This window comes from Lithobates pipiens, unplaced genomic scaffold (assembly GCF_037356315.1).
Source record: "Lithobates pipiens isolate NorthernLeopardFrog02 unplaced genomic scaffold, aLitPip1_a1.2 Scaffold_19, whole genome shotgun sequence".
NCBI lineage: Eukaryota > Metazoa > Chordata > Amphibia > Anura > Ranidae > Lithobates > Lithobates pipiens.
In genome coordinates, this window is record NW_027507764.1 from 38,542,166 (window position 1) to 38,555,088 (window position 12,923).

A 12,923-nucleotide genomic window follows, 5' to 3' on the forward strand; every position below is an offset into this window, starting at 1 on the left:
CCACACTCTTGGGTGTCATACCAATACAAACAAAAGAAGAAGAAGAAAAAAATAATAAAATGCTGAAACATTTGTAATTGCAACAATTTTATGTCCGAAGTGGTGCATTATCTGACAGAAATGCAGGGGTGCCAATAGTTTTGGCGAAGACTGTATTTGCTGTTGTAAATTTTAAAATAGAAAATAAATGTTAAAATGCACAGTCAGATCTAAAAAAAAATTTAAAATGTTATTACAGTAATTTTGTAAAAATGTTGTTCCTTTCCATGTAAATAATACTTTTAATTTAGCTTGTTATAATTATGTGTTCAAAATAGAAGTGTTTCTTGTTCAAAAATATTTTTTTTATTTTTTTTTAAGGAGTGTGTAACATCTGCAGTTATATCTGTAGCTTTGTAGCAATAGTTCAAAAGTTGAGTAAAACTAATATATTAAAGGGGGGGGGGAATCTGTAAAAAGGCACTTCAGATTAAAATATTAGGCTAGACACACAAGATGCTTAAGGAGGTGCTTGAAAGGTGATCTAAAATGTTGGAAAATCATCGTATCTTCACTGGCATGAGAGTCCGCTTCCATTGAAGATTACTGACTGATTCCATTGCAAAATGAAAACAATAATACTGCTTTTGATGCTTTACTTTTCACATTTAGACATAGTAAAATAAATAATCAAAAAATAAAATAATGCCTACTGAAAAAAATAAAATAAAATTACATTTAATTAGTTACATGCCAAAGATCGTGTTTCCCTTCCAAGGAAAATATAGATTATAAAACATCTATTACCCAAATACTTTCAAACATTCTAGATTTTAAGATGATTCATTGAGGTGCTATAAGAGCAAATATAAATTCCCCAAAATTCTGGACAATGTAGGGTATGATTTTTTTTTTTTTGCTTGTAAACATCAAGACTTCAACACACAGACTTACTAAAACACATATAAAATTATGCATTTACAGTTAATGTTTTAATGGCTCAGAGTGATATATGGCACAAGTCATGTCACAGCCTATTACTTTTCCCAAAAAAAGGAAGAAAAAAAAAGGTTCTGCGATTTAAAATAATGATATGAGATATACACATTCTATCTGCATTGTTTATACACATTCTGCATTGTTTTACACATTCTGCATTTTTTTTAGGCCTTACCTTTGTTCTTTCATTCCAAAAAATACCTTTTATCTAATATTTTATATTCTGTAAAACAAAAGGTGTGGCCTGTAGCGCACCAGATAATTGTAAATGACTATATTTTGTATTATGTGCATATGTATGCTTTTCATTAAAATATACTAAAAATATCTGTAATTGTAGTATGATTATCCAGTTTTCATGTATTTTTTTTATTTTATTTTTTGCTTAATTTTTCTTTTCTGAAAATACCTCTTAATCTTGGTATATATATATATATTATTTTTGTTTTTGCTAATTGACATCATATAAGTGAGAGATAAGAAAATATGTTAGAAGTTATAGCAGTAGGTGCAAGGCAATTATTATTTTTTGACTGTCACAAAATATTAAAAGCTATATTTTTTTTATACTTTTAAACTCATTAAAAAATAAAAGCAGAAAATGTTACACATTGAGGTCTTTTGCAGTGTCAATGATATTACCATATTCCTTGTTATAGTCTACAACATTATCAAAATATTAGTGTACATGTATCTATATTTTGCGTAGAATCTGCAAATTTGTCTTTTTTTGTTTTGTTTTTTTGCAGACACACCCTGCATGTATCACCAAACACAGTGCAATCTATATACAAACTTCATTTAGGTCATTTCACATTTTTTGATTTTACAAGCACAAAATAAAATAAAAATTATATATATATATATATATATATATATATATATATATATATATATATATATATATATATACATATATATATATATATATATATATATATATATATATATATATTATAAAATGAAAAAAAAAATCTACTTCAAGCTGCCACAATATTGTAAACTACTATGACCTATTTGTACACACTATTTTAATATACTATAAGAATTACAGTTCAAGTGCTCCAAATCATTTCTGTTATGTTAGAGGACATTCACGAAAACTAGTGAAAACCTCTGTTGACTGGTAGTGAGGGATGTTTTTTTTTTTTGTTTTTTTTTCTAAATTCTAAAAACACATTGGGGACAACTATAACTGAAATAAAATCCCCAAATCTACAATAATTAACCAGGGGTATGGTGACGGCTGTAAAACGCAGCTTCAAGTTCACTCGTTTTAACAGATGTGCCCTCCCCCTCCCCCCCCCATTTTTTCCCCCACACAACAATAATAACCAGATACATAAAAATATCAACGGAAAATAGGCATATGCTACAAATATAACAATATGTCAAAGATTGATTATTTACTGTGGACTTTGCATTTAAACAAAGTGTATGGATATAATATGTATATAAGGTTCTATTGCTAGCAACCAATCACATGACTCCATGAACGTGATCAATGTGATCCTTTGACTTTTTCTTTTTTGGAAACCTGGTAAGGTTTACAATCCAGCATTACATGTTGTTTCTCCCCGACCCAATGTTACCCTTAAAAAAAAAAAAAACTAAAAAAAAAAAAAATTAAAGTATTAGGGGAAAATTAAAACAAAAAAAGTGGAATTTGACTGTTCTCAGGCAGTTTGGGAACTCATGTAACCAGGTTCTCCGCATTTATGCTGGACATCCGAATCTGGGAGCTGCTCTTGCTCAGAATGGACAACTGTGTCCCTCCATTGACTCCGCTGCTCGCCAGGGATGGGTGACGGTGCTTGAAATCCACAGCAAAGTACCGGTTGACTTTCCAACTCCGCCATTTTCTCTTTATTTCTGATTGCACCTTTAGGGAGAAACTTTAAAAGGTCATTTTTTTTATGTACTTTTGTTGTTATGGAAAAGGATGGTAAACATGCATTATTATCAGTCAACTGTATCTATCTATCTATCTATCTATCTATCTATCTATCTATCTATCTATCTATCTATCTAAGCCCCTGTACACATGGTCGGACAAAGTTGGCGAAAAATCCGATCTTTCAGAAGGCGATGACGTAATTTCGTTACGATGGGACTACATTCAGGCTAGTAGCCAATAGCTTTGATGTAGGAATTTGATCTGAGCATGCGTGGCACTTGGTCCGATCAAAATTCTCTACACATGATCGGAGTATGTCAGATCGGCCCAGTTGGTCGGGAAATATTTCCAACATGTTGGAAAATTGGGTCCAAAGGATATTCCGACTGAATCAGTCTGATGCATACCACACACAGTCGTATTATCCGACGACACGGTCCGATAGGACACATTCCGACGGATTCTCCGACCGTGCGTACAAGGGCTTAGACATGTGCACTGCTGAAAAATTTGTTTTCTTTTTTTTTTTTTATTCCATTTTTCAAATGGAAGGAGAGGATGAAGAGATCAGGTGCAGGAGATCATCAGAGGGAGAGGAATGTACTAGACATAAATCGAACGCAACTGATACAAGTCACAGGACTCCAACAACATGGCTGCAATTTTCCTTAGACGCTTATTGCAGCCATGTTGTTGGAGACCGGAGTCATGTGACTTGTATCAGTTGCGTCCTCTCCTTCCATTTGATGATGGGGGTTTTCTTGGTGTTTCTATCCGAGCATCCATATTAAACTGAATAAGGGGTGATGTGAGAAGTGCTTACAACCAACCCTTGTGAGGGTAAGTGCATGACTGAAGGGGGGGGGGGGGCGACACAGAGCACGAGGTTTCTCTTACAAGATTGCTGTGTGTGGTGAATCTGTTTAAAAGGCTCCCTCCCCTTTTCTCTGGGAATTTTGTGGAGCACTATTCTTTTTTCAAATATTTTATTGAATATAATGCAATAAAAAGAGTCATACAATAGATTTATAGTTAAGTAGAATGTATAAAAGTGTGAAATTAGTCTTTTCAGTATATTAACAGGAGGTGAATACTATAATAACAGTCATGTAATTTGGGATATATTAGTTTAACACATTTTAGCTAAAGATAAACATGTATAACGTTTAATAACTGGATTAGATACATAGTAAAAAATGTAGTTTCAAAGTTTAGGGTTGGAGGAGATTTGGTATAATATAGGGTAAAAGAAAGGTTGTTACCAGGAAGGTATAGAGAGGTAAGTAGATAATTCAGGGCCAAGATCCAACCATGTGGCTTGGTTGGGGAGCACTATTCTACACTTCAAGAATCACCTGTCTTTGGGACTTTATGGACTTTTCCTATTCCCTCTAATTTCTATGAAGTTTTTGTTTATTTAATTATATTTTTAGTGGATCATTCGATTTATTTAGTAGCGCTGTTAATATAGTGGCATTGTTTGCGACTTCGGTCGGAATATTATTACTATATATGTGTATAAATAATAAATAATAATAATAAAACATTTTTACAATTTATTATTATTAATTTGTTAAGTTCCATTTGTTTAGATGCGGCATTCGTTATTTTGGATAATTCGTAACTATGAATGGAATGTAACAAATTAATAATAATAATAAAAAAACATGTTTACTATTTATTAGTTATTGATTTGTTACGTTCCATTCGTTTAGATGCGGCATTCGTTATTTCAGATAATTCGGAACTTCGGATAAATTCGTATTCGTTACTAGAGATGGCCTTGCGGTTAGCCCGGCGGTCAGTTCGCGGCAAATTTTAGTGTTCACGATTCGACAAACCGGCAGACTTCTGGTGCTGTTCGCGCGGCGGACATATGCGTTTACATTGGGAAAGAACTTTGACCCATGATGACACATCCATCATGGGGTGCAGGACAGCCAATTGAAACATTTCAGCACATGGACAATTGGACATTCCCCCTACCTTATAAATAGACCTGATCTGACGGCCATTTTACATTCTGTCTTTTGTCAGTGTAGGGAGAGGTTGCTGTGTGGAGCAGGGACAGACTGTAGTGACACAAATCACTAGCTATTAGGTCCACAAAAGTCCTTTTAAGGACTGGTATAGGTGTACAGTATATAGGGTTCTGGTGCACTGCTGCTGACTGCTGTGCTGCTGATTGCTGAGTGCACTGCTGACCGATTCTGCAGCTGTCTTTTGTCAGTGTAGGGACAGGACGCTGTGTGGAGCAGGGACAGTCAGTTTAATCAATAACTATTACTATTAGGTCCACAAAGGTCCTTTTAAGGACTGGTAAAGGTGTACAGTATATAGGGTTGTACACGTATAATATACTTTCTTTCAAAGATACAAAGTATATTCTGTATACTCTCTATCACGGTGCTGGTGTGGTGTCAGTGCTCTCTATCTCGGTGCTGGTGTCAGTGCTCTCTCTCTATCTCAGTGTTGGTGTCAGTGCTCTCTATCTCGGCGCTGGTGTGGTCTCAGTGCTCTCTATCACGGTGCTGGTGTCAGTGCTCTCTATCACGGTGCTGGTGTGGTGTCAGTGCTCTCTATCATGATGCTGGTGTCAGTGCTCTCTATCACAGTGCTGGTGTGGTGTCAGTTCTCTCTATCTCGGTGCTGGTCTCAGTGCTCTCTATCACAGTGCTGGTGTCAGTGCTCTCTATCACGGTGCTGGTGTGGTGTCAGTGCTCTCTATCTCGGTGCTGGTGTGGTGTCAGTGCTCTCTATCTCGGTGCTGGTGTCAGTGCTCTCTATCCCGGTGCTGGTGTCAGTTCTTAGTCTCTATCGCAGTGCTGGTGTCAGTGTTCTATCTCAGTGCTGGTGTCAGTGAGGGAGATAGCAGTGGAGAAGTCAATCAGCAGGCAGTGCCAGCACCATGGCTGAGGATCAGCACTGGACTGGCACCTCCGGACCACCGCAGTGGAGCCCTGCATAGGTGGGGGTAAGGGCCGGGCAGAGGGAGGGGCTCAAGTACAGGTTGGCACACTGAGACATTGGCACAGAACTGTGCTGCCCTGACTGTGGTACTGATCATCTCCTGCACCCCCTTCATAGCCTGCCCTGACCTTGCCTCTCCTCCATGGCCTTCATGCACTCCTGAATTGTCAAAATTTCACAGATAAAAAGAGAATGCTTGTGGTTGTCGATCCCAGATTCACTTAATACTTCTGGCATGTCAGTGTCCATGTTGTGGGACTATGTGTGCACAGCTAGTAAGTATTTTGTGGCTGAAAATATGACCTGTAGGTTTTTAAGGTTCGCCTGCCATTAAAGTCAATGGGGTCCGCCGCGAACTTTGCGGGTTCACAAACTTTAGGGTTCGCGAAATGTCCCGTCAGAAGTTCGTCCATCACTATTCGTTACGTTCACTAACAGCCAAATTTGAAAGGAACTTCCAATACCTAGAATTTAATAATTAGTAGACATGTGCATTCGTTTTCGTCTGAATTTCAGCTATTTTCGTTTTGACAAATGATAACGAAAGCACAGAATCCGAAAAACGAAAGATCCAACACAAATAAATGCTTTATTTTCGTTTTCGTTGTTACAACAGTTCGATATAGAATAGGAGATTCGACGTGACTCTGACAATAACAATCTGTGTCTATAGAACCTGTGGTCGAATGTGCCTAACCTTACCTCTATTAGTCCAAGATTATATAGAGAAAATATTCGACAGAGAAAAAAGATTTGACAGAGAGAAAAGATTCTGCAAGTTACTGTCCTAAAAAGTGTTTGGGGACCCGGGTCCTGCCCCAGGGGACATGTATCAATGCAAAAAAAAGTTTTAAAAACGGACGTTTTTTCAGGAGCAGTGATTTTAATAATGATTAAAGTGAAACAATAAAAGTGTAATATTCCTTTAAATTTCGTACCTGGGGGGTGTCTATAGTATGCCTGTGAAGGGGCGCATGTTTCTGGTGCTTAGAACTGTCCCTGCACAAAGTGTCATTTATGCAGGGAAAAAAAGTCCTTTAAAATCACTCGCAGCTATTATGAATTGTCGGCTCTGCAATACAGAGAACACTCATTGAAAGTCATTAATAAAAAAAAAAAAAAAAAAAAAAAGCGTGGGGGTCCCCCAAATTCAATTACCAGGCCCTTCAGGTCTGGTATGGATATTAAGGGGAACCCCACGTCAAATTTAAAAAAATTGACGTGGGGGGCCCCCCTAAAAATCCATACCAGACCCTTTATCCGAGCACGCAACCTGGCAGGCCGCAGGAAAAGAGGGGGGGGGGACGAGAGAGCAGCCGCCCTCCCTCCTGAACCGTACCAGGCCACATGCCCTCAATATTGGGAGGATGCTTTGGGGGTCTGTGACCTCTCAAAGCACCATGTCCCCATGTTAATGGGGACAAGGGCCTCATCCCCACAACCCTGGCCGGTGGTTGTGGGGGTCTGCGGGCAGGGGGCTTATCAGAATCTGGAAGCCCCCTTTAACAAGGGGACCCCCAGATCCCGGCCCCCCCGTTTGAAATGGTAAGGGGGTACAAAAGTACCCCTACCATTTCACAAAGAAAGTGTAAAAAATTGTTAAATAAGACAAACACACTTTTGAAAAATTCCTTTATTAAAAAAAATAAATAAATAAAAAAGATTCCAGCGGTGGTAATCCACTCTTGCTATCCAGCGACGGACGATCATCTCTCCGGGGTCCAGCGATGGCTCATCTGAATCAGCGCAGCGAATCCATCCATCTTCTGTCTCCACGGAGGAGACACTGCAGGGATGCCGGCGGCCTGACGTTTGTTATATGCGGAGGGCGGGGCCACCCGTCACCTGACCCCGCCCTCTTTTAACGCAAGGGGAAACCCGGGGTTCCCCGTGACGTATGGGTGACCCCGCCCCCTCTGATGTAACACAGGCAGGTTTCCGTTACATAAGAGGGGGCCGGGTCACCCTTAGTCAGAACTCAGGAGGGAGGGGGGCCGCTCTCTCGTCCCCCCTCTTTTCCTGCGGCCTGCCAGGTTGCGTGCTCGGATAAAGGGTCTGGTATGGATTTTTAGGGAGATCCCACGTCAATTTTTTTTTTACATTTGACGTGGGGTTCCCCTTAATATCCATACCAGACCTGAAGGGCCTGGTAATTGAATTTGGGGGACCCCCACTCTTTATTTATTTATTTATTTATTTTTTTTATCAATGACTTTCAATGAGTGTTCTCTGTATTACGGAGCCGACAATTCATAATAGCTGCAAGTGATTTTAAAGGACTTTTTTTCCTGCATAAATGATGACACTTTGTGCAGGGACAGTTCTAAGCATCAGAAACATGCGCCCCTTCACAGGCTATAGACACGAAATTTAAAGGAATATTACACTTTTATTGTTTCACTTTAATCATTATTAAAATCACTGCTCCTGAAAAAACTGCAATTTTTAAAACTTTTTTTTGCATTGATACATGTCCCCTGGGGCAGGACCCGGGTCCCCAAACACTTTTTAGGACAGTAACTTGCAAATTAGCCTTTAAAATTAGCACTTTAGATTTTGAACGTTGGAGTCCCATAGACTTTAATAGGGTTCTAAAGTTCACACGAAGTATGCTATATACTAGCTCCGTCGAATCTTCTTTATACATTCGACAGACACCATAAGCCTTCAAAGACAGATTCGACCGTAATTCATGTGGATTTTCGGACGAATGCAATTTTTGAACGAAAAACAAAATAAATAAATAACGAATTTCGGGAGTAACTAAATTAATTAATTTTTTTCGGACGAAAACTAAATTCCGAAACAAAATATTTTACTCTGCACATGTCTAATAATTAGTAATAGTTAGTATTAGTCGGTTATCATTTCAGATTTTCTCATATTCGGGTTTTTGTTCTTTAGAATTTTCGGATTTTGATTCTTATTTTCGGATTTTCGAATTCATGAATTTTCAATTTTATATATTTTAGAATTTTATGAATTTTCTGAAAAATTTGTTAAACGGGTTTTCGTTCATTTCGATATTTCCAAATTAACGAATTTGTTGAATTTTGTTCAATAACAAGTTCGGAACTAAACAAATTGCAGGGCTAATCTATCTTTCTAGTTATGTATCTATCTATATAACTAGTTATGTATCTATCTATCTATATATCTAGTTATGTATCTGTCTTTCTGTTGTATATCATTATCTTGTAACAGTGTGAATATATACAAAATAATAAAAAAAAATTTAAGAGATCTCCCCTGGCAAAACATTATTGTTGATGAGGAGTGGACAAGTGCCTCTTCCCTGTAACCCTGGCCCGATGGTTGTGGGGGTCTACAGGAGCGGGGGTCTTATTGAAATTATTGTGCATATTAATACCCTTAGTCATTCAATAAAAAAATGTAAAGTGTAGTTAAACACACATACACAGTTTTTGACAAGTCTTTAATTTAAAAAAAGACATCTCCGGTCTACATCGCTAAAATTTAAAGGGTGGGATCTCCTGGGTGATGTCACTGACGATATAGTGGCAGACACTGGAGCTGCCCTTTTTTATTTATTATTATCCCCGCGTTCCAAGGTTCTAGGTTTTAAAAAGAGGAAAGGTTGTGGGACTTTATATGAAGCTTTTTTTAATACATTACCAGGGATGGAAGCAGATGAACCTATACGCCTCATATAAAGTCCCAAATCCTGGACTCTGAACTTTCCTTTTGGCCCACGTCCAATCCCTGTCTAAATCTTGCCGACGCAACCTCCGCAACATCTCCAAAATACGTCCCTTCCTAACCAACGTCACCACAAAGCTCCCAATCCACTCCCTGGTCATCTCTCGCCTCGACTACTGCAACTTCCTTCTCATTGGCTTACCTCTTGATAGTCTATCCCCCCTTCAGTCCATCATGAATGCTCCTGCCAGGCTCTACCACTCTACCAACCACTCTGTGTCTGCCGCTCCTCTTTGCCAATCCCTCCATTGGCTGCCACCCACCCAACTATTTCAATTCAAAATACTAACAAAAACGTACAAAGCCATCCACAACTCTGCCCCCACCTACATCACTAACCTAGTCTCAAAATAACAACCTAACCGTTCTCTTTGTTCCTCCCAGGACCTCCTGCTCTCCAGCTCCCTCATCATCTCCTCCCATGCTCGTCTCCAGGACTTTTCCAGAGCCTCTCCCATTCTAAGTAACTCCTTACCCCAATCTGTCTGGTTATCTCCTACTCTATTAGCTTTTAGATGATCCCTAAAAATCCTCCTCTTCAGAGAAGCCTATTCTGCCCTCGACCTAACAACTGTACTTTTACTTTCTCTTTCAGCCCATCCCCCCATAGCTATTTCCCCTTGTATCACTTGACCCTCCCTCCTAGATTGTAAGCTCTAAGGAGCAGGGCCCTCTGATTCCTCCTGTATTGAATTGTATTGCAACTCTGCAATTGTATTGTAACACAACTCTGCCCCCATGTAAATCACTAGCCTAGTCTCAAAATACCAACCTAATCGTTCTCTTCGCTCCTCTCAAGACCTCCTGCTCTCAAACTCCCCCGTCGCATCATCCCATCCCAGGACTTCTCCAGAGCCTCTCCCATCCCCTGGAATGCTCTACCCCAATCTGTCCGATTTTCTCCTACTTTATCCACTTTCAGACGATCCCTGAAAACTCATCTCTTCAGAGAAGTCTATCTGGCCCCCCCCCCACCTAACAGCTGTACATTTATCTTCTCAATCGGCACATCGCCCACAGTTATTACCTCTTGTATCTCTTGACCTTCCCTCTTAGATCGTAAGCTCTAAGGAGTGGGGCCCTCTGATTCCTACTGTATTAAAGTGTATTGTATTTGTACTGTCTACCCCCAAGTTGTAAAGCGCTACGAAAACTGCTGATGCTATATAAATCCTGTATAATAATAATAAAAATAATAATAATAACTGTATTGTCTGCCCTTATGTTGTAAAGTGTTGGGGCTATATAAATCCTGTATAATAATAATAATTATTAAAATACTTGTCAAAAATGGTTTATGTCATTTGGCCGACAGAAGCAACAGTACCTGGCCTGTGTTGGTGGTCAGCAGTTTTTTTTTTTTTGTTTTTTGTCTTTCAGCGGGTCGATGGGCATCAGGTATCATGATTGATGTGGGTCTGCATCATTGGGCAACACAACTGATGATGGATGTATATATCGTGGGACTTTTTTTTATATATATATATATATAGGACTTGTAAAAAACGGTGTATGTTCGTATATTTACACTATACATTTTTTTTTTTGAGAATGAGTAGGGGTACTATACCCCTTATTCGTTCAAATAGGGGGCAGAGGTATCTGGTCGGCTCACCTGCACAATGATGAGGACCATGGCCTCTTCCCAACAACTCTGGCCCAGTGGTTGTGGGGAAGAGGTGATGGTCAGGCATGTACTGGCCATCGGGACTACCGGGAGTTTCCCGGTGGGCCGATGGCTCTGTGGGCCACTCTGATGTAAGGGGGCTGGTGATGGGACACTCTGATGTAAGGGGGCTGGTGATGGGACACTCTGATGTAAGGGGGCTGCTGATGGGACACTCTGATGTAAGGGGGCTGCTGATGGGACACTCTGATGTAAGGGGGCTGCTGATGGGACACTCTGATGTAAGGGGGCTGCTGATGGGACACTCTGATGTAAGGGGGCTGGTGATGGGACACTCTCATGTAAGGGGGCTGGTGATGGGACACTCTCATGTAAGAGGGTGCTCATGGGACACTCTCATGTAAGGAGGTGCTGATGGGACACTCTGATGTAAGGGGGCTGCTGATGGGACACTCTGATGTAAGGGGGCTGGTGATGGGACACTCTCATGTAAGGGGGCTGGTGATGGGACACTCTCATGTAAGAGGGTGCTCATGGGACACTCTCATGTAAGGAGGTGCTGATGGGACACTCTCATGTAAGGGGGTGCTGATGGGACACTCAAAATATAAGTGGGCCGGTCTGGATGAAGTCCAGGGCCAAATTTCTGTCCCAGTCCAGCCCTGGTGATGGTTCATATCAACATGGGGGCAAGGTGATTTGCCATCGGGGGTTCAACCTGGCAAGGTACCCCCCCCCCAGGTTAAGAGTATGTGACCTGGTATGGTTCAGGAGGGTATTGGCCGCATGCCCATCCCCGAATTACCTGGCCAGCCAGGCTGCATGCTCAATGGAGGGACCATTTTTTTAAACTTTTGTTTTCCCCTTAAAACTCATACCAGACATAAAGGGGCTGATATAAACCTGTATATAAACCTGTATACTGTTTATATCAGACCTTCATCTAGGATAAGGGTCTGGTATAGATGAAGGGCATCCCTGCACACTATGTTTGCAAACAACAAAGCAGCTGGGAGCTGTCATTTGTCCGCCAATGTAAACACATTTTTATCTTTGTAAATATTGGTCTTGCTGTAGTACGTGGTATACATGGCACTTCACAGGCAGGATCAGGGCCAGGGCATCAGGGCGTTAAGGCCTCAGGGCTTCAGGGCTCCCCCCCACCATGTTATTTTATGGAATTGTGCATTTTTAATGTATCATAGACATGTGTCGTTCATTTAGTTCTGAATCGAAATTTAGACAATTCTTTCTTTATTCGGATGTATCCGGAGTTTCCAGATTACAATAGTAATGAATAAAATAACAAAACCAAATGTTGTCCGCAATTCAAATTGAATTGAATTCAAATCCCATTTGAATTTGAGAATGAAACCAAAAAAAAAAAAAAAAAAAAGAGTATAGAATAAAATAGAATAGAGAATAAAGGAATAGAATAGAAAATAATAGAATAGAATACAAAAGAATAGAGTAAAACAGAATATAATATAACATCACATATTACAATAATATAGAATAGAAAAGACTAGAATAGAATATAAAAAAAAACAATAGAATAGAATATGTTACAATAGACAATAATAGAGTAAAACGGAATAGAATATAACTTAAAATATTAGAATAAAATAGAATATAAAAGACTAGAATAGAATAGAATATGATAGAATAGAAAATAATAGAGTAAAACAGAATAGAATATAACTTAAAATATTAGAATAAAATAGAATATAA

General features: G+C 39.3%; 1 protein-coding gene across 4 annotated transcripts in view; it reads right to left on the minus strand.

Moving 5' to 3' along the window:
- Window positions 1–2,292: 2,292 nt before the first annotated feature.
- ADCYAP1R1 (ADCYAP receptor type I) overlaps window positions 2,293–12,923 on the minus strand; it is a 335,354-nt gene continuing 324,723 nt past the window's right edge. For 2 of the 4 annotated variants that reach the window (XM_077490662.1, XM_077490664.1), the window contains one exon: window positions 2,293–2,873. In XM_077490662.1, the coding sequence (XP_077346788.1) occupies window positions 2,655–2,873 (219 nt within the window). In that variant the 3' untranslated portion in view covers window positions 2,293–2,654. The remainder of the gene's footprint in view (window positions 2,874–12,923) is intronic. The other 2 variants (XM_077490663.1, XM_077490665.1) reach the window with 1 other exon arrangement.